The sequence below is a fragment of the Trichomycterus rosablanca genome, chromosome 6, assembly GCF_030014385.1.
Source record: "Trichomycterus rosablanca isolate fTriRos1 chromosome 6, fTriRos1.hap1, whole genome shotgun sequence".
NCBI lineage: Eukaryota > Metazoa > Chordata > Actinopteri > Siluriformes > Trichomycteridae > Trichomycterus > Trichomycterus rosablanca.
This window is the reverse complement of record NC_085993.1, coordinates 7,344,832-7,368,127: the sequence shown is the minus strand read 5'-3', so window position 1 is coordinate 7,368,127 and position 23,296 is coordinate 7,344,832. Positions and strand designations below refer to the sequence as shown.

General features: G+C 38.7%; 2 protein-coding genes across 4 annotated transcripts in view; one reads left to right on the top strand and one right to left on the bottom strand.

Annotated features, from left to right (window-relative positions):
• The window catches only part of ntn1a (netrin 1a), a 94,868-nt gene extending 75,474 nt beyond the window's left edge, over positions 1-19,394 (bottom strand). For all 3 annotated transcript variants that reach the window (XM_062997339.1, XM_062997340.1, XM_062997341.1), the window contains exons 1-2: positions 19,283-19,394; positions 14,103-15,211 (exon numbers count right to left, since the gene is read on the bottom strand). In XM_062997339.1, the coding sequence (XP_062853409.1) occupies positions 14,103-15,117 (1,015 nt within the window). In that variant the 5' untranslated portion in view covers positions 15,118-15,211; positions 19,283-19,394. The remainder of the gene's footprint in view (positions 1-14,102; positions 15,212-19,282) is intronic.
• A 773-nt stretch (positions 19,395-20,167) lies between these two features.
• The window catches only part of pik3r5 (phosphoinositide-3-kinase, regulatory subunit 5), a 47,713-nt gene continuing 44,584 nt past the window's right edge, over positions 20,168-23,296 (top strand). The window contains exon 1 of the mRNA XM_062996548.1: positions 20,168-20,198. The gene's annotated coding sequence lies outside the window, so the exon portion shown is untranslated. The remainder of the gene's footprint in view (positions 20,199-23,296) is intronic.

Below are 23,296 nucleotides of genomic sequence, written 5' to 3'. Positions count from 1 at the left end.
CAGCAGCAATAGATGAGCGATCGTCTCTGACTTTACATCTACAAGGTGGACCAACTAGGTAGGAGTGTCTAATAGAGTGGACAGTGAGTGGACACAGTATTCAAAAACTCCAGCAGCGCTGCTGTGTCTGATCCACTCATACCAGCACAACACACACGAACACACCACCACCATGTCAGTGTCACTGCAGTGCTGAGTATCATCCACCACCTAAATAATACCTGCTCTGTGGTGGTCCTGTGAGGGTCCTGATCATTGAAGAACAGGGTGAAGGCAGGCTAAAAAAGGTATGTAGAGAAACAGATGGACTACAGTCAGTAATTGTAGAACTACAAAGTGCTTCTATATGGTAAGTGGAGCTGATAAAATGGACAGTGAGTGTAGAAACAAGGAGGTGGTTTTAATGTTATGGCTGATCGGTGTATAATGGGAAGGTGTTTGAGTTTTCATGTAATCAGTGATGAAACTCATAATGCATGCTCGTAATGACCGTGTTTACATGATCTGCACTGCTCAATCCACTCAATTTCAGATTCCCAGTCAGTCATTGGGGTTGTAATTATTGCCAGCATGCTTCCAATTTTCACTGATCAGTTCTGTAGTGTGCGACACCCAACAAATAGTTTCAAACAGCCAGTAAAAGCGAGTGATCTTAAAAAAAAAACTAATTAGAAATAAGAATGTATCACTAAGCGCCTACATTTTTATTTTGCACTTTTTTTCTGCTGTGTTCCAAATATCATTCTATCTATCGAAAAGTGTGCTAATTTCTCTTTCCACTGTGAGCAGCCTAACACAAACAATTTGGGGTTTAGAGCTCAAATGAGCACACCAAAAGCGATAGTGGCAAGGAAAGAGCAACCCAGGACCCAAGCTCAGATTGGAAACCCATCATCCTTTGGGCGACTGATTTAGATGAATCGCAGCTTTACCAGATGTTTTAATATAAAGCAAAGCGTATCGATTTGAAGCTTTTTGATATGATGTGATGATACAGTATGTGGCGGCTGGATTCTCTGAACTCTGGGATTCATAACCCAGTTGTGTTGTTTAAGCACCGGCTGTAAGTGCACACAGACATCATATTAAACCCATTATGACCAGCATTAGTCATAAAACCGATGGAGAAAGCCAGTTTGGAGAAAGCAGTCGCTGGTGAGACGGTTTGTGAGACAGATGTTGAACAGCTGCTGCCAAAACACGTCGTTGCCATTAAATTTTTTTCTCCTGTTGCAATTCAGCCAAGCATGAACGTCTATCATCCATGGGACATTTTAACTTCATGCTAAGTATGTGTGTAGCATATTGAGCATATCAGCCCTGTGTTTAATATCTTACAGTCCCGTGATGGAACTGGAATTTTATCCCTGAAGAAAAATTTGTTTCAATTAATAAAAAGATGACAGGGTAATTACAGCCCACGTTGTGGCACAGATGGTTGAGTCGTCGCACCACAGCACCGCGGTTCTGGTGACCTGGGTTCAATTTTTGCTGTCCTTCACTGACTGAAAGAATTCTGATTTGTTCTAATTGTACTTGCATTGAATTTTAACTTTGTCTGTCTCCTTTCACCTTCAGAAAAACATGCATGTGGGCAGGTAAGTGTGTGATGCCCTGCTGCCCGATCCTGAAAACGTATAGATGTGTATTCCTGTCTTACACCTACTGTTTATAGGATATGCTTTTTCTACCAACTATAAATTCTACTTTGGACAACATTACTCCATCTACACAATATGGCCATAAATATGTGGCCACCGCTCCAGATGTATGAAAGTAGTTATACTGTAAGTCAAATTCTAGTATACTTGCTATTAGTAAATAAATCATGTGGATCGAGTCTAGATCTTTCTGAGTCTAGATAACCAATGAACCAATGAAATCAGAACAATTTAAAAAAGCTTTTAAAAATAGAATGAGCATAAATAAAATAAAATAAAATTGTACAATATATATACAGTGAGGAAAATAAGTATTTGATCCCCTGCTGATTTTGTAAGTTTACCCCCTTACAAAGACTTGAACAGTCTATAATTTTTATGGAAGGTTTATTTTAACAGAGAGAGACAGAATATCAACAAAAAATCAAAAATAAAAACATTAAATAAAAGTTATAAATTAATTTGTATTTAATTAAGGGAAATAAGTATTTGATCCCCTACCAACCAGCAAGAATTCTGACCCCCACAGACCAGTTATGTGCCCATGAGGCACACAAATTAGTCCTGTCCCTGTATAAAAGACTCCTGTCACAGAATCAGTTTCTTCCGTTCAAATCTCTCGACCACCATGGGCAAGACCGAAGAGCTATCAAAGGACGTCAGGGACAAGATTGTGGACCTGCACAAGGCTGGAATGGGCTACAAGACCATCAGTAAGAAGCTTGGTGAGAAAGAGACCACTGTTGGTGCGATCATTCGAAAATGGAAGAAATACAAGATCACAGTCAATCACCCTCACTCTGGAGCTCCATGCAAGATCTCACCTGGTGGGGTAAGAATGATTCTGAGAAAGGTGAGGTCAGTCCAGAATTACACGGGAGGAGCTTGTCAATGATGTCAAGGGAGCTGGGAGCAGAGAAATGCTGGATATGACCCCAAGAACACCATCCCCACCGGGCATTTTTTTCTGCCTCCAAACACGGCGAGTGGAGTTGATGCCAAAGAGCTCAATTTTGGTCTCATCTGACCATATCACATTCTCCCAAGCTTTCTCTGAATCATTCAGGTGTTCATTGGCAAACTTCAGACGGGCCTGTACATGAGCCTTCTTGAGCAAAGGGACTTTGCGGGCACTGCAGGATCTCAATCCATTACGGCGAAGTGTGTTACTAATGGTTTTCTTGGTGACTGTGCTCCCAGCTCCCTTGAGATCATTGACAAGCTCCTCCCGTGTAATTCTGGACTGACCTCACCTTTCTCAGAATCATTCTTACCCCACCAGGTGAGATCTTGCATGGAGCTCCAGATCGTGAGGGTGATTGACTGTGATCTTGTATTTCTTCCATTTTCGAATTATCGCACCAACAGTGGTCTCTTTCTCACCAAGCTTCTTGCTGATGGTCTTGTAGCCCATTCCAGCCTTGTGCAGGTCTACAATCTTGTCCCTGACGTCCTTTGATAGCTCTTCGGTCTTGCCCATGGTGGTCGAGAGATTTGAACGAAAGAAACTGATTCTGTGACAGGAGTCTTTTATACAGGGACAGGACTCATTTGTGTGCCTTTTGTGCCTCACAGTGAAGATAAACCGGAGACAAACGCAACAGCGCGCGTGTGTTTGTGCCTTTAAGAGATAATCTGTTTAGTGTCGCTAAGTGATTCATGAGTCGATTCGTTTTCATGCGATGCGTAAGTTCTTCTTCTCAGTTATCTCTCCGTGTTTACTGTTATTAATTAAATGTCGTGGTTTTAAATAAACACCAGATACTTCAGAACAGTTTGTGTGACTCTTTTACATTAAAAAGCTTAATTTAAAAGCTTAATTAAACTGCTATTACCACAGATCTGTAACCGAGTCAGACTCGTTCCGTCTAAAAGTTTTCTGATGATCCTAAAAGTTCAGCAGATGATCCTGAACTAACGAATTTGGTAATGAATAAACTTTTGCCTCTGATTGGCTCTGTAACGTTTTCTGTTCTCATCTACATCACAAGTAAGAACCGCTCACGATTTACCAAAGTGAACCAGGAGTTTATATAACGTGCTGATAGAATCGACTCAGATGTGACCGGGTTGAATTATCTTTTTAAAGTAAATATTACAATCAGAAAAATTACATCGTATGTATGATGCACAACGTTAATGATGTTATTTTAGGTCATGAAGAGCTTTCACTGTGGTTTCTGTACGATGGTTGATGAATGGTGATGTGATGGTTGGTGCTTTGTAGCTCAAAGTCTGGATCAATCCACTGAGCTGTTAACTTAACGTGATCTTTATATATCACACGATCGAATCGGCTACTTTTAGGAAATATCGGCCGATTGCCGATAGCATATTTTGATTAAAAATCGGCCGATACCGATTCGTAGCCGATCGATCGTCCCATCTCTAATATACAGTATATATACATATACACACACCGACCAGCCATAACATTAAAACCACCTCCTTGTTTCTACTCTCACTGTCCATTTTATCAGCTCCACTTACCATATAGAAGCACTTTGTAGTTCTACAATTACTGACTGTAGTCCATCTGTTTCTCTACATACATTTTAGCCTGCTTTCACCCTGTTCTTCAATGGTCAGGACCTCCACAGGACCAGGTATTATTTGGGTGGTGGATGATTCTCAGCACTGCAGTGACACTGACATGGTGGTGGTGTGTTAGTGTGTGTTGTGCTGGTATGAGTGGATCAGACACAGCAGCGCTGCTGGAGTTTTTAAATACCGTGTCCACTCACTGTCCACTCTATTAGACACTCCTACCTAGTTGGTCCACCTTGTAAAGTCAAGATCTATTGCTGCTGTTTGAGTTGGTCATCTTCTAGACCTTCATCAGTGGTCACAGGACGCTGCCCACGGGGCGCTGTTGGCTGGATGTTTTTGGTTAATGGATTATTATCAGTCCAGCAATGACAGTGAGGTGTTTAAGAACTCCATCAGCATTGCTATGTCTGATCCACTTATACCAGCACAACACACACTAACACACCACCACCATGTCAGTGTCACTGCAGTACTGAGAATGATCCATCACCTAAAAAAACCCTGCTCTGTAGTGGTCCTGTGGGGGTGCTTCTATATGAAGCAGCAGAAGTGAAGAACAAACAACAAATTCACATATCTACATTTGTAGATCTTCTCATTCTCATACAAAGTGATAAATGTAACCTTGTGTACCTGTTAGCTTGCAATTCCTTCATTTGAACTGACCGATAACAGACACGCTGCAAAAGGAGAGCAAAGTGCAAAAGTATTTCCCCTCGTAGTTCCTCTCTAGTTGGACTGTCTCATTAACCTGGATTGTAGGGACTCAAGATCTCGATCTTGAACTATTTGTCAATAAATTTTAGATCTTTTAGATTTAATTTGGTTTAGTATGTCAGTGATAACCACTGTAAGATATGATAATCATAAGTTAGGAAAAACAAGCTAGATGGGCCTGCAACAGCGACTCCTACTGACTGGTTAAGCTCCCACACAAGCGGAGAAAGAATATGGAGAAGCAGCATGTTCTTCTGTATGTTCTGAAACCTTCTGTAAGAGTCCACCGCTGGCTGACATAAAGAAGTGTTCAGCCTCTTCACGTGTTTCATAGTAAGAGTGGTCGAGCTTGCAGCCCTTCTTAGTTGGAGCATAATGTGGTAGGCAGCATGATACTCGCTGTCATAGTATATAATAACAAAAGTACTTCCAGATAAAACCACAATGTATGTATTTTATTCACTGATTCTAGCATGATATTGTAAAGGGTGTATTGGTGTGACACATGAAGTAAAATTAAATATTGGCTGTCGATTCCAACACCCCTGAAGTTTATATTCGACTACTGGGAAATTAAAGCCTCAAAAAAGCAGATCTATGCATCACTAGTCTTGAGTACACTACAGCTCTTTACTTTTATATTTCTTCCCCTCTTTCAGGTGAGAAGTTTGATCTGTCAGCTACTCTAGGCATGATGGAGAATGAAGAGCAAAGGGCAACATAATCTTTCTTTTGTCTCTTTATTTCTTTATCTCCTTTTCTCTTTGTCTCACTTTTATTTGCCGGGTTTGATTTGGCGGGAGCTTTGAGGATGACAGACGCCGGCTCATAAACCCAGCATGAGAGCTTGAACATTAACCAGAGGCCACAAGCCGACGCTGCCATGTTATTACCTCTGTTTCATTGCATCTATATATATACACATAGACCATCACTGTCTGAGTAAACATACAGTGTCACATAAATACCACATACTCAGTTTGGATTTCTCATGCAGATTGTGTCCATGACTCGTCTCAGTATACAATATCTGTACTGTTTGTTTTCTGAGACTGAGCTGAGACTTTAGTGAGGCTGAGACTGTAATTAAATCTAAAACCTAATCACGTATAATTGCTGATTGCTGAAAGCATGTTAGATCTTTGCACTAAAGTGAAAATAAATTTTAAACACCAAACAGCAACAGATTCCAGTCGAAACAATGAGTATAGTGGATTAACCTTACTGACAGTAAGCACAAAGTGTTCACAATAACTAGCAAAGAAATCTAACAGCTGGAACAACTCAGTTATATCAAATAATAATGTGTTTTTAAAATTCTGGGAAAGGTGGGAAGATACAAAGTAAGGTCAATAAAGATCTGGTGTGAGAAGTTTGGTGTGAGAAACTTCAGTGGTCTGCACTGAGCCCTGATATCAATACCATTAAACACATCTGGGTCAATTACAAGCCATGCCTTCTCCAAATTCTCACAGACACACTTTACAATCTTGTGAATTGTCTTCTCAAATGAAAAGAGGCTGATATATCCACAAAAAGATCTGTGAGTTCACAAAGACTCCATATTAAGGTTTTTGGTTGAAATGTCCAACAAACTCATGGTCAAGTGTATACATATTTTTTACGATAAAATGTCGTTTTGCGTAGGTTTTGCTGCTTCATTTAGCTATTTATAACTTGCTAGAATTTAGAAAAATAGCTAAGCCATGTAATGAAAAGATCTGAGAAAAAAGCTCACTTGACTGTTTCAGTCAACCTCCTTGTTTTTGTTGATTTTTACATAAAAAATTATTTAACAAACCTAAATGTTGCTTTTTTTCTTGCAAACTGTAGTGTGAAATTTCTACTTGTAGCTAAATTTTGTGTGTATAGTATAAAACTAGGGTCACAGTTCATTTTATGTTATTTTTTTTCTAATATATTACATTCAGCTAATAAACAGAAAATGTGCTCAACACTGTTCCCTGTCGAGCACATCCTCAGTTTTTTTTAATTCACCAAAGCGTGTCCAAACGTGTTTAAACCAAACTGACCACTGGAAAGGCATCTCAACATACATGGTGACAATCTTCAGCTTCAGCTATCTTTCTGATAAATCATGGTTAGTGTTTAATATTCCTAACCATCCCTCCTCACACTCTCTGCATACGTGATCAATATCAAACATCCAATCAGTAAAGTGCAGATCAGGAATAAATTGGTGCATATCAACCCTCTATATCATGATTACTGCACACAAAGACACACTGCAATCACTTCAACTTGCAACATACTGAAATAAACAGAAATTTAGAATGTGTTCTGATTTTTTTCAGCTTGTTTTAGTCTTGATTGAAAGTCAGCAGCATGTAAAACATGATCATTACAAAAATTAAACAATAAAACCAAAGCTTTTATTAGCGGCTATAAATCTTAAGTACTTTCCAAAGGTGTAAAGCAAAGCAGCACAAAGTAATTTACTACGATAAATACACATTTCACTGTTACACTGAACTCACACACATATTCTCTGTCTCTCAGTTACATGTATGTATAGTCTAATTGTAATCACACCAAATAACATATCAAATTGTATTCCAAATATCACTGAAAAGTATTTCCAGTGTAGTCATTTCCAGTTTAATTTATTTTTCGTGAAAATATGTGTACAGGAGAAATGAGATATATTTACATATAGATTACATTTACATTTAGATATATATTGTTTTTGTTAAGAGACATTCAACTTAAGAACTTAAGAAATGTGACTTCAAGCACTTTTTATCACTGACAAATCAGGATGGAGGTATAAGTGTTATTACTGATTATAAGGAACGTTACGAGTCTGGACCAGATCATCATCTCAGTGGTCACTGATGTTAATTGTTTCATGGTTGTCATGGTAACAGTGTGTTTTACGTCAAATCTGCAGAAAAAAGCTGCCAGTGTGGACAAAATGTCAGAGTGACGTCTTGTTTCTTTCTTTTTCTTTTTGTCTTTATTTCAGTGCTGTGGATGTTAGCGCAGTTCTCAGAGAAACCCCGGGGTAGGAATGTGAGGTCGGACCGTCGGCTCACTGACAGCAAGATGGATGCAGTGAGCGACAGTCTTTTGTACCCCACGTTACACACACACACACACACACACACACACACATTCACTCCCTTTATAAAAATAAAGTGTGAAGGATAGTTGGAGCAATTCATTTCTCCTGAGAGACAGTTGGGTCATGTAGACATTTCGGCTCAGGATGGTGTCAGAGGCCACAACTCATCTCTGTCTCCTTCTCTCTCAGTATTATGGCTGTTTAATCCTGTTAGCAATTTTAGTTAATCTGAAGTGAAAACCCTAAATAAAAGACACCCAAATATAAAAAAAACACTTTCCACATTGCTAATGAGGAAAAATTATCAACACAAACATGAACATGAAATGCAAAAATAAATTATTTTTAAATAAATAATGTGTTATTTTTGGTATCTGTTTGACATATGAGCTTTCTACTTATCAGGTCATGTCTCAAATACTGGCGGTGAGACGTGTTCATTTATTGGGGGTCGGTTCTCATGAACTCAGGTCACACATAATTTTTCATGCACTGGCAATGAAACTTAAGTCTTACAAAAAAATCACACATTTACACTGTTAGTCAAAAAACAGGCAAATGCTGACCAACTCTGAAAATTCTTTCAAACACTGTTTGAAACTTTTGTAGCAATTGCTAAAACAAATAGTTGATGTTTAACTGCAAACAATAAAATGTACATGTTTGACCAAGTTTAAGTTGTGATATATTATTAACATAAAAAACATCATTGTTTGTGAAAATGATCATTTCACAAGGTATTGTAACTAAACACAATAGGTTTGTTTGTTGGGGTGGAACGGTCGCTAAGTGGGTAGCACTGTCGGCTCACAGCAAGAACGGTCGAACCCCCGGTGGGGTGATCCGGCTCCTTTCTGTGTGGAGTTTGCATGTTCTCCCCGTGTCCCCGTGGGTTTCCTCCGGGTGCTCCGGTTTCCTCCCACAGACCAAAGTCATGCAAGTGAGGTGAATTGGAGATACAAAATTGTCCATGACTGTGTTTGATATAACCTTGTGAACTGATGAACCTTGTGTGTAATGAGTAACTACCGTTCCTGTCATGAATGTAACCAAAGTGTAAAACATGACGTTAAAATCCTAATAAACAAACAAACAAAAATCACTTTGTTGCAAATTTAATTTTAAATGCAACAGTAATATAATTTCAAAAAATGATCAACATTTGCAAAATTTCTGGACAAAGGTACAGAGGTCTTTTTTTTTTACTCACAGTGTAAAATGATTTAGCTATGTTTGTTTGTTCTTTGTAGTGCTTCAGACACGTCAGATGGTCATGCTAATTATGCTGAATAAAAATAATAAAAGTCAACAGTATGTATAGCAGGTCATCAGCAGGTTGCCGTTGAACACACCTCAGTATGTCAGTCAAAAGAACATTGCAGGTTAGGTCAAGTTTACGTTCAGATTCTTTAACGCCAGACATGCAAATACATCGTCACATCACCTCACTAATCATTAAAACATTAGCTAAATAAACCCAGATTTAACGGTGAAGGGAGGAAAACATGTAATGTCCATTATTCAAGGAACATGAGATAAGAGGATATTTTATCTACTAGCATCTGAGCTAGCTGTTACTCTGTTGTAAGAAGGCTGAGGCAAACATGTGAATTATGATATATTAAAACGAGTTATGAAATCTGTGCTTTAAATGATCACTTGTCTAATCACTTTGCAGTTGTACATAAGACTTGGTGATCTTGGATTGCACATATCACATCAACAGGACACTCAGTTTTCTTATTCCTGTACAGGAAAACAACCAGGCTGCATTTTATTTTGCACCAGTGTCTTGGAGCGTGAGAATATAGCAGGACACAGAAATATGTTCTGCATCAACTTCATCTTTACCACAACATATTAGATGTCAGTAATTAATCATGATGATGTGATGACTGGTGACTGCTGCACTATGACTTCATAAAAAGTTGCATTACGTATTAAAACTCCAGTTTTACAAGTCTGTTTTTTTTAACACTGGAGTGTCGCAACATGATCAAAAATGATCACAGTTTAGCATATTTTAGATGAATGGGTGCATGTGTAATATATTATTTGTATATTATTTTTAGCATCTGCAGTTATGGTAGCTATTTTATATAAATGTTTGGTTACTGTGCTTCGTACATCCCATAAACTTAATTAATAATCTGTACAACTGAACTGTAACACTTCTTTGTGTATGGAATGCTGTTACCATATTGTCATTTTGTAACAAATCTTGTGTGAGTTTTCTGCAGGTCCCAAGGTTTAATTATTATTTAAGCTTAATTAAAATGTTATATTATTATATAATACACTAATGTTATTCTACTGGACTGCACCTTTCCACATGTGCAACAAGATTCTACAAAAGTCAAGTACCATTTTAGAAGTAAAAGAAAAATGAGATTTTAGAATTTCATCACTGCCTGTCTGTATCCCACGTCTCTACTGGTGTTTTGATTCTTTGTGCTGAAAGCTGCTGTGCCACAGTAATGCCAGCCTCTTATGTGTACCACTATGTACCCTATCATAATTTTACTCCTAAGCCTTGGTGTATTGTGCATACAAAACACTGTTAAAATGCCAAACACTTCAGTCACTTCACTCAGCTGCTCTCAGCACAGGTACACAGTCTGTGTAATGCATCCAATTCCAGCATTTAGCCACTTAAAGAAGAGCTTCCTCAGTAAACATTTCCATATAACCTGGTACAAATACACACCAGTCTAAGAACCCAAATCTGCTAGAACTGCTGTAACACTTATTATTTTGCCATAATCACAATTTATTGCACACTATAACTGGTATTTTCTAGTATTTCTCTTTTTCTTTCCAACCATTTTCGTTTTTCCCCCCCTTTGTATAAATCTGTTTTTGTTCATCACTCTATCTATCTATGTTTTACTTCCGAATTCAGCTAACTGTACTAGAATAATAAATCACTGCATTTATGTTACCAAAGTTTCAGGAGAGTGCATATGCAATTTCATCATCCTTCAGCACTGTGTGTGTGTTTTCAGGTTTTCAAAGGATGCATCTCAAATCAAAGACTTTAAATAAAATTTGATGTTTACCCTTGATAATATGGACACAATGTAAAACAAGGATCCATCATATATTATATTGTGTATTCCAGAATCATAAACACATTAAATCGTGAGGTGCCTAAAGATTTCCATGTCAAAGTAACAAACACCATCAGTTTAGAAACACGCTTTGTGTCACTGTAGCATAAACCACTGTGCTTCCAGATTCAGGTTGAACAGCCATGAGTTTGTGTCACTCACACATTTTTTTCGAGGTTCAGTGCTGACCTCCACAAACTCGATCCCACCTGTAAATAGAAGCTATAGGTTTTGGGAAGGGAAGGACAACTGTTGTCATTCTGTGACTTATTGGTCCTGCATGCAGCATCAGTCACATTTTAAGAGTGATACAATGAAAAGTTTAATTTCTAGAATTTATTTAACAATGTAAAAAGATTAATTCTCAATTTAAATGTAGGTAAAGTCACCAGAGAGGCTGGTATAATCTGTATTAACATGATTATAATGTAAAATGTGCTTCCACTCCCGCCACCTAGAATTCCACTGATTTTTTTTGTGTCCTTGTACATTTGTATATACCTCAAACATTTAATTTTTAAGGTTTTTTTAATTCAAGTTGGTGTTTTCTGTTTTTATCTGTCTAAGCAAACTGTGAAAAGCTTCCAGATTTACACTTCCTAAATAGATGCAAGCAATAGTTGAATACCTGCTTTACTTTTCAGTTGTTTCAAATAAAATAATTTGATAATTTAGTATAAATGTATTAGTGACGTTGATGTGCAAGACTCACTGAACAACTGAGATTTGTTTTACTTTTTGTTACATTATTTATCAGTTATAGTAATCCTGCGGACACAATGATCAGCCAGGACGTGACTCCACATTTCCTTTTTCCAGACAATCTGAATCTATTCAGATTTCAGCTGCTTTGCTCAACACTGACTCTGTCGTTTTCACCAACTAGCCGTATCACCCCAAAACCAGTTTCTTTTTTACCTACATTTACAAAGCTCATGTTCTCACGTCTACAACTTTATCCAAGGCATCCTCACACCCCAGTCCACATAATCAGGTCAGGGGGACCCAAATACCAGACCGTTATGCACAGGGGGCTGTTTATTCAGCACTGCGGCATCACGGATGCACATCAATCCATTACTAATTCTTTTGATTATGTTTCACAGTTGCCTCAGTATCACCTCTCCAGTACTTTGATTTATTATTTTTTTTATTGGAAAGCAACCCTGAATGTAAAAACAGACTTTTTATCAATTGAAATATTAATGCAGCATAATCCTAAGCAGCATAAAGCAAGAATTGAAAATGAATGAATGATTGAATAATACCTTATCAGTAATTGTATTTGTATTGTCTGCATGTTCAAAGGGTCACTGGTTTAAATAGGGGCCCTTGGTTTTTAAACTGCGATCAGGTGCACCAGGTGTAGATCCTGTTTGATTGATATGAAACCCGCAGCTAGAACAACCCTTTGTGGATAGATTTGAACATTTATGTTCCAGCTGTTATTGTGTATGCAGCAGAGGTATTGGTCTGATCATTCATCACATGAAATCATTCATTCATCAAATATTGCACTGCAGAGCAGTTTATCTGCTGCATCAACCTCACAAAAAGGCAGAAATGCCCCATTAATAATAATAATAATAATAGTAATAATTATTATAACAATAATAATAGATGTTTTAATTAAATTTATGTGTAAAAAAATAGATAAAATAATATGTAAATAATGAAGCTCTGTGGCTTATTGTAACAGCTTTTGGTTTATGGCTGGCTTTAGAATAAATTCTTTCAAAATGAAATAAGGCATTTAAGTATTTATTCTAACAATTTTTAATGTTAAACTATTTCCACTGCTTCAGGTAAAACAAATCTGCTTTCTCTGGAATTGGGTTTTATCTGGGGTTTTTTTGTGCTGATGAGCAGCAATAGTTTGTTGTATTTTATTTCATTTGGTTTAATTTATAATGATAAGAATTGAAACTAAACGCTTTATATAAAGAAATAAATTAAGAAATAGCTGAGAACATTTAGTTTTAAAAATGTAGATGTTCACTAAACTGAGATAAAGTTAGACGTGTAAAAATGTTTTTTATTACATTCATTTCAATTATAATTTTTTATAAGGCAATAAAATTGCATTAAAATGTTCTTATTGTGTTAAATCGAGATGTGTATTTTATACTTAATCTTCGATAATATTCATTTAACTAGATTACAAAGAATTGTGTGAGTGAAATTATACATGATTTTTCAATGAAGCTGCACAAAATTTAAGCTTTCAAACCCGCTGAAGCAGTAAAAGCACAATAATACACAGGAAGAACAAAAGTGACAGTAAGGTCACATTTTCTTCCCCATGGTGTGGACAATTAATAAAATATTGTTTGGTAAAAATAAAAAAGAGGAGACTTGCATTTAACATCATTAAAGTAACTGAAGTAACTGAAATCTATAGTGGAGTTCATTTTATACAAGAACAGTAGTGGAAACATTTTATGACATTTTGTCAGTTTAATCGATTATTAAACAATAAATTAAGTATATTTAATGCTTAAGACAGAATTAATTTGTTTAATACTAAATTATTTATCATCATTCAACCGGTTTGGCAGCAACAGCTTAAATGCATTTTATTATAAACTTTTCTTTTACACTGTCAAAAATCATTTTTAAATTTATATTAACTTCAGACTCTTTAGCTGTGTTGAGTGTTAACCTTTACATATGAAATAAAAGCACTCAAATAATCACTAAAGTGTGTAATTAAATCTTAACAGAACCAAACGTTTCCTTATCTGTACAGTGAAAATTCTTACATTTATATTTTAATATTATTATATTGTCCTCTTTTTATTCATTTGAAGCTTTTTAGTGTCTTTAGCATTGTTCTGTATTATTGCTAATTTATCACTGCACAGGATCAATCGTTCTATTAATAATGATTAAATCATAAATCATTCATTAAACACATGAATACATGTTGATCCCGTTATTATCTCTGCAGTTTAACAATGAAAAGCTCTTCAGACTCACCGACACACTCGTTGGCCTCTCTGGCGGTGGCGCGCTGCCATGGTCGGTCATAATGGAAGGGTTTGCACCTGTCGCACTCCGGACCCGCAGTATTATGTTTGCACTCGCACACCAGCTCTCCCGCGCGGTCGCGCAAACAGCGTGATGCATGACCATTGCATTTGCACCTTCCACCGACCTGCAGGTCCGAAACGGCGTAAAAGTGCGAATCGTTCTCCTCCTCTCCTACATCCCCAATCTCATGCGGATGCAGGCGGCTGAACGTGATGCGGATGTCTGTAGCCGTGACCCAGTCCTGCAGCACCGGCGAGTTATCGAAGTCGTGCCCAGAGGGCCGTCCGTCCAGGGTGCTGAATGCTACCAGTCCGCCCGAAACCGGCTGCTGCTGGTGCGCCTGCGTGCCCGAGTGCGCGTCCGTGCACACCGCTTCCTGCTCGTTTTGCTTGGTGATGGCGACCCGGTTCGGTCTGTTGTAGACCTTGCGGCACTGGCTGGAGTAATACTGGAAGGGCACCCAGGTTTTACCGTAGTCCATCGACTTGAAGATGCCCATTGAGTCTGGGCGCACAGAGCAGAATTGCACGCTCACATAGGTAACTTCAAACTTCTTACCCAGCGACAGGGTCAGCGAGACGTTCTGCGGATGTCGCACACCGTTCTCGGACTGCCAGCACGTCAGGTTGTGCGGGTTGTGCAGGTCGGTCAGGTAGGAAGCCGGGTGGCGCCGTTTTGGGTCGGACGCGTCGCACACGCGGCACTCGCGGCTCCGTTCTCCGCCGCTTCTCTGCTCCGTTCCCACGCAGTAGCGACTCGGAGACTTTTGGCCGCACGTGCTGGAGGCTCGAACTTCCCTCCCAAATGCAGCGTTCACAAAGTCCGGGATGCAGCGTCGCGCCTGGCCGTTTTCATCGTAGCACGGATCCGGCGGAGAAGCGCTCGCAACTGCTTCCACGGAGGATCGGCACAAAGCCGGCAGCAGCACGGCGAGCAGCGCGGCAAAGTCCGAAATGATCATCCCGGTGAGGCTTCTCCTGTGGTTTGTGCTGTAGTCCGTCTGGTAGGAGGGTGACCTGCTCTGGGTGCTCCGAAACCCAACTGAGACGATGATCCTGCCAGAGAGAGGCGCACAGTTGAATGCGCAATGACTGGCGCACAGTGTGCCTAGATCATCAACCAGTTTTATAGGCTATAAATTATTATTATTATTATTATTAACACTTGTTCTGCATTAAACGTTATTTGTATAGGACGTTTCTGAATAATAACACTCCACCAAAGAGGCCCATATAGCTCTATTTGAGTGCAGACTGGGTGCCAGTATTATTAGGAAGGATGGGCTTGGGATTTTTAGGGCGGGCACGTTGATGAATGTCTTTCAGTAAAATACCAATTTATCTACACTTAAAGAAATCATTTATGGACTCATGAATGTTCTATTGTTTTTCATTACAAACATGAAACATGTGGCTGAAACATGATCAGAGCAAACTGTGTATACGTTTATGAAAAAAACACACAAGCTGTGTGTGTTTACATCCCTCCAGTAAATCACCCCTGCATTGTATTCAGTCACAAGTTGCTTTGGATAAAATTGTCTGCTAAATGCCATAAATGTACATAAAGAAAATCGCCTATGTCAAAAATATACAGACAGCATGATTGATTTGCTGGTGTAGTTAGTTCTGTAAAGTCATTTACCTTTCTGGTAAGGATTCCCTGAAAATTGATTACAATTGGTGTTTTCTCTGTGTCTATATAAATGGGGCTTGTTTGACTTATTAAAGGGAGTCACAAGCAATAGGAAAGCCTAGCAAGATTTATACAGATAAATCAAAGCATGGGTTTTCACAAGTAGCAGTTCAAAGCTTAACTGTGGTTTTTTTTGCTGATCATGAGAATAAAGGAAAATCCTTCCAAAGGAGAGTTTTGTGGTCACACGAAACAGAGATGCAACATTCAATTCCAATAACACTGTACCTCAAGCATGGTAATATTATGTTCTGAGGCTGTTATACCGAAACCAACAAAGTGGAGTAAAAAGTTAAAAAAAATAAAAATAAATGAAGGAATATTACTTTAAAATTCTTAAATCATGGACGCAGCAAGGGCAGTGACCAGTACATGACCTGAACTCTTCAAATTCCTGACCTCACCCCCATCTAGAATATTTGGAGTACTGAAAACGTTGACAGAAAACGTTGGTTAAACTTTACCTATTCCACCCAGTAGAGTGGTCCAAAAGCTTAAAGAGTTGTTCCACAGACTTGTTAAGGTTAAGAATAAAATATATACAAAAAAACACAGATTAGACTTGTTGTATGTATGTTTTTGATTTACCCAACACACGTAAAACAGGTTTTAAAACTTTTCTCCCTAAAACTTCTTTTCAGCCCCAGATAAAACAGTTGCAAATTCATCATTTATTAAAAGAACTGTTTAAGTCCTGTATAGGTGTATGTAAACTTTTGACCTCAATGTTTTGTTAGACACCTGTTAATAAACTTAGATTAACTTTAAATGTGTATATAATTGAAAGATAAATGAAATATATTACATCAGAACAGTTGTGGCCTGTGGTTTGTTTATTTTTGGCAGGAATTTTATTGATGTAACAGATGTTTTTGGGCCTTATTTCTGTTCGTGGAATATTTCCAGAAAATACAACCTAGGGCATATACATAAACTCTTACAATACACGACCATACAAACACTTTCTATATGAACAACCACTGACTAACTAGAACGCATTAAAATTGGCATCTAAAGCCAACATCTCCATTAACTAGCAAACATCTCTGCAGGCATGCATCAGTCACTTCTGTTTTAATCTGTAAACCATTACAGGTTAAAATGAAACCCAATGTCTGACAGCACAGCAGATCAGATCACAACAAGCATTATTAGATTCCAATTCCAAGTCATGTTATTAGTTTACTGACTGCATGGATGCACTTATGATACAGCTGTAGGGTGTCTATGCTAATGTATCTGCTCCCTCCACCTTACAAAACTGGACTACCATATATAGTATTGGGACACCACTGTAGAGTGCTTGGTAAATTTAGCAACAGAAGACTAGAAGACACTAGAGAACCTCCTGTAATAAAATAAAGAAAACTTGTTTAAAAGGCGATGTAACCACATTAACTGCACAGTGGAGAAGAACGTATACAAGTTTGCAGCCCTTAATGACCATTGTGGTGGTGTTGCAAGTAGCAGTGAAATTGCAATGTGGAGTTAGAAATGACTATTGGGAGAAGAAATGAATAAATAAAAAAAGATTGTAGGTGCTGTAGAACGAGCTGGTATCAAACAGAACTCGCTGCATTCATGGTGTCCGTCACTGTGCATCAAGGTGCCGATACATTGGTTTAAGAATAATGACAGGCCTAAACTTTACCCTACTAATGTCATTTTTAAAGAGTCTGACCAAATAATGTAATGCACAACAAATGAGTTCTGCTGTCCAGTCTATTCATTATTCACAGTTACACTGTTGGCTGAACCAGTGGTTAGCAGAGTGATACAGGTATATCTAAAAACTGCTGATGTAAAAATGTAGTATTTTCTGTCTAATAATAAAAGATCTCTATAAATGAATATTAGTATTTAAGTATAGCTGAAACTGGTTCCTTAAGAGCATTTGTGAGGTCGGTCAGGCACAATCCAAGTTCCAATACATGCCAAATGTTTTTAGCATATAAATTATTTTATCCATCTTTCATTAATTGTGTGGCTGAAACCCAAAACTCAATTATTAGAAAGGGTGTCCACATACTTTTGGCCTTACTGTTCACATGTATTTTTGTTTATGATTGTAAAGTTCAAATACATTATGTGTCTTAATGTAAAGTATTTATTTGAACTAGAAGTATATAAAATAAAAACAAGTAGGTAGTGTGGGTGATGTGCAGCATCATGGGTCCTGACGGCCTGGGTTCCAGCTTTACCTCAGCTTACGGTTTGGTTTGTGAGGAGCCTACGCATACACTTTGTGTGTTCCTCCAGGGACTTTGTGCAGTAGAAGATGGACTGGATTGATCTAAATGAGGGTAGGTGTGAGGAAGTAAACTAATGTGTAAGTAAATGTTTAGTGACACTCAATGCTTTCCACATCGACCATAACCAGACTAAAGTGGTTAGTGAAAACAAATCAAATGAAAGAAAACCCAGCTTTTCTCTGGGTGCTCTGAATTCTTCCCACAGTCCAAAGTCCAGGTTAACTGGAGATATTAAAATTGCCCCAGGTGCGTGCGTTTGCCCTGTGATGGACTGGCGACCTGTCCAGTGTGTTTCCTACATTTCGCCCAGTGAATTGTACCCTGAGTGGGATAAAGCGGTGGTAAACAGATTAAATGAATTAATGAAAGTTGGATTGGTGTCTTAGTATGCGCTCCATGAAATCGTGGAAAACGCGTAAAAAACAAGAAAGCAAACAGCGACATCTCCTGGTGACGTTTAGAAATACATGCAACTCTTCAGATCACAGTGTTCCGTACAGTTCACCAGTATAATGTTTGTATTGTTTACAGGAGAAGCGTGTGGACATTTTGCAGAACACGGAGAAAAATGCACAGTTTTAGTGATATTCATACAATTGATATAAAATTAGTAAGGAATCCACGGAGCAATAAAAGCTAAGTATCTGATGTAATATACTTTTTCAAATCAATCAAATTGTATTTTGTTTTAATATCGTAAATTCGTTGCAAATAAAAATTATTTACAAATCTGCACAAATATGCTGCTCTTTCTGCCGATTTAACCCTTGTTTGCGACTAGACTACACACGACGTATTAGGGAAGGTTTACTTATTCCTGATTTCTTTGACTCTGAGCTGTTAAATTATGAATAAAAGCTGAATATCTACAGCGTTCTCGCCACATTGCCCAGTTGTAGCATTAACAGTAATCCATACAGCACGGGTAATCTTTACCCTGCTGCATTCCTTATGCAAATCTTAATAATCTCACCCTGCTTTTCATTCTTCACTTTCTTATCGTATTTATTCACTTTACACGAACAAACTGTAGCAAAGAAAGAAGTAGAACAGGCCTATAATGTGATTATTGTAAAAAAATAAAATAAAATAAAAATAAAAATAAAGTGTACGGAACACTGAGATACTGGCAGCACTATACGGAGTACCATGACTGTACAACTATTTATTACTACTCACCTTCAGGAATCCTACAGGCCATCATGTATCAAACAAACTAAACACTTAATCAAACTATTTAATCTATGTTTTAAAATTTAATTCAATCCATAATTACATCGAATAAAAGTCCTCTGCTGTGTTTCCGTCATCTCCTGAGGTAAAAGTTGAGCCGTTAAATCCGTTACAGTTTGAATTTTAAATTTAAACGTTCAGCGGCGCGCGGACTGAATCGGTAACGGCTAACGCGTAATAAACCACTTACATTGTCTTATAATCTTCAAGGGTCTCTGTAATAAACTGACATTTTCAGAATAAATATGCACCTTCAGAAGTGCTTTGGTGGCGGTAAGATTGCTGATATCCATGGTTCGAAACCCCAGCTGTGCTATCGTCCGGTTGGGCGCCTACATGCAGACATGAATAGTTATGTCTAGGGAATGGCCAAGGCCCTACAATGGTTTTACATCCTGTCCATGGTGTGTTACTATATTGTGCCCAGTGTGTGACCCTGACCAGGATAAAGCTGTGGTAAAACATAAAAACGTTTGAAAATACACAATTTATCTTTTCTTCTGGGATTCAGGTCAGGAGAGAAAACCTTTACCTTTTTATAGAAATTACATTCTTCAGTTCATTTATTAAGTTTTTCCAAGTTTATTTTCTTGGCCGATGATTTGCTGTATTCGCTGTGGCTCTTTTAATTTTATTGTTTCATCATTTTGTTCCTGAGAATCAGTCAGTCATAACCAGTTTACTGTGGAGGTGTTCCAAACCACTTTATAAGACTGTATGTATGTAGAATTTAGTGTGGTGCATGAGATGCTTCTGCATGTTACTGTAGTGTTATCAGTTATTGTCATGCTATTTTTGAGTAGATATTGTCATCGATGTTTGCAACTGTAGCACCAATATTTCCTCTTGGGGATAAAAACAAGTAAGTACATCCATCCATCCTTCCATCCATCGTTATGTAGAAATAGTGGTAGTGTGTATAGAGAACTCATAGCTTTTAAACACATAATGTGTGTGTGTGTGTGTGTGTGTGTTAGGGGTTTACTGTAAGTAAATCATGCAAATCATCTGAATAAGGAAGTAATGCTGTCACATCCTGCCCGGAACCATAAGATATATGTTTAATACACACACACACACACACACACACACACACACACACACACACACACATATATATATATATATATACAGTGTATCACAAAAGTGAGTACACCCCTTACATTTCTGCAGATATTTAAGTATATCTTTTCATGGGACAACACTGACAAAATGACACTTTGACACAATGAAAAGTAGTCTGTGTGCAGCTTATATAACAGTGTAAATTTATTCTTCCCTCAAAATAACTCAATATACAGCCATTAATGTCTAAACCACCGGCAACAAAAGTGAGTACACCCCTAAGAGACTACACCCCTAAATGTCCAAATTGAGCACTGCTTGTCATTTTCCCTCCAAAATGTCATGTGATTTGTTAGTGTTACTAGGTCTCAGGTGTGCATAGGGAGCAGGTGTGTTCAATTTAGTAGTACAGCTCTCACACTCTCTCATACTGGTCACTGAAAGTTCCAACATGGCACCTCATGGCAAAGAACTCTCTGAGGATCTTAAAAGACGAATTGTTGCGCTACATGAAGATGGCCAAGGCTACAAGAAGATTGCCAACACCCTGAAACTGAGCTGCAGCACAGTGGCCAAGATCATCCAGCGTTTTAAAAGAGCAGGGTCCACTCAGAAAAGACCTCGCGTCGGTCGTCCAAAGAAGCTGAGCGCACGTGCTCAGCGTCACATCCAACTGCTGTCTTTGAAAGATAGGCGCAGGAGTGCTGTCAGCATTGCTGCAGAGATTGAAAAGGTTGGGGGTCAGCCTGTCAGTGCTCAGACCATACGCCGCACACTACATCAAATTGGTCTGCATGGCTGTCACCCCAGAAGGAAGCCTCTTCTGAAGTCTCTACAAAAGAAAGCCCGCAAACAGTTTGCTGAAGACATGTCAACAAAGGACATGGATTACTGGAACCATGTCCTATGGTCTGATGAGACCAAGATTAATTTGTTTGGTTCAGATGGTCTCAAGCATGTGTGGCGGCAATCAGGTGAGGAGTACAAAGATAAGTGTGTCATGCCTACAGTCAAGCATGGTGGTGGGAATGCCATGGTCTGGGGCTGCATGAGTGCAGCAGGTGTTGGGGAGTTACATTTCATTGAGGGACACATGAACTCCAATATGTACTGTGAAATACTGAAGCAGAGCATGATCCCCTCCCTCCGGAAACTGGGTCGCAGGGCAGTGTTCCAGCATGATAATGACCCCAAACACACCTCTAAGACGACCACTGCTTTATTGAAGAGGCTGAGGGTAAAGGTGATAGACTGGCCAAGCATGTCTCCAGACCTAAACCCAATAGAACATCTTTGGGGCATCCTCAAGCGGAAGGTGGAGGAGCGCAAAGTCTCGAATATCCGCCAGCTCCGTGATGTCGTCATGGAGGAGTGGAAAAGCATTCCAGTGGCAACCTGTGAAGCTCTGGTAAACTCCATGCCCAGGAGAGTTAAGGCAGTTCTGGGAAATAATGGTGGCCACACAAAATATTGACACTTCAGGAACTTTCACTAAGGGGTGTACTCACTTTTGTTGCCGGTGGTTTAGACATTAATGGCTGTATATTGAGTTATTTTGAGGGAAGAATAAATTTACACTGTTATATAAGCTGCACACAGACTACTTTTCATTGTGTCAAAGTGTCATTTTGTCAGTGTTGTCCAATGAAAAGATATACTTAAATATCTGCAGAAATGTGAGGGGTGTACTCACTTTTGTGATATACTGTATATATATATATATATATATATATATATATATATATATATATATATATAATACAGTGGGGGAAATAAGTATTTGATCCCCTGCTGATTTTGTAAGTTTACCCCCTTACAAAGACTTGAACAGTCTATAATTTTTATGGAAGGTTTATTTTAACAGAGAGAGACAGAATATCAACAAAAAATCCAGAAAAAAAACATTAAATAAAAGTTATAAATTAATTTGTATTTAATTAAGGGAAATAAGTATTTGATCCCCTACCAACCAGCAAGAATTCTGACCCCCACAGACCGGTTATGTGCCCATGAGGCACACAAATGAGTCCTGTCCCTGTATAAAAGACTCCTGTCACAGAATCAGTTTCTTTCGTTCAAATCTCTCGACCACCATGGGCAAGACCGAAGAGCTATCAAAGGACGTCAGGGACAAGATTGTAGACCTGCACAAGGCTGGAATGGGCTACAAGACCATCAGCAAGAAGCTTGGTGAGAAAGAGACCACTGTTGGTGCGATCATTCGAAAATGGAAGAAATACAAGATCACAGTCAATCACCCTCACTCTGGAGCTCCATGCAAGATCTCACCTGGTGGGGTAAGAATGATTCTGAGAAAGGTGAGGTCAGTCCAGAATTACACGGGAGGAGCTTGTCAATGATCTCAAGGGAGCTGGGAGCACAGTCACCAAGAAAACCATTAGTAACACACTTCGCCGTAATGGATTGAGATCCTGCAGTGCCCGCAAAGTCCCTTTGCTCAAGAAGGCTCATGTACAGGCCCGTCTGAAGTTTGCCAATGAACACCTGAATGATTCAGAGAAAGCTTGGGAGAATGTGATATGGTCAGATGAGACCAAAATTGAGCTCTTTGGCATCAACTCCACTCGCTGTGTTTGGAGGCAGAAAAAAATGCCCGGTGGGGATGGTGTTCTTGGGGTCATATCCAGCATTTCTCTGCTCCCAGCTCCCTTGAGATCATTGACAAGTTCCTCCCGTGTAATTCTGGACTGACCTCACCTTTCTCAGAATCATTCTTACCCCACCAGGTGAGATCTTGCATGGAGCTCCAGAGTGAGGGTGATTGACTGTGATCTTGTATTTCTTCCATTTTCGAATGATCGCACCAACAGTGGTCTCTTTCTCACCAAGCTTCTTGCTGATGGTCTTGTAGCCCATTCCAGCCTTGTGCAGGTC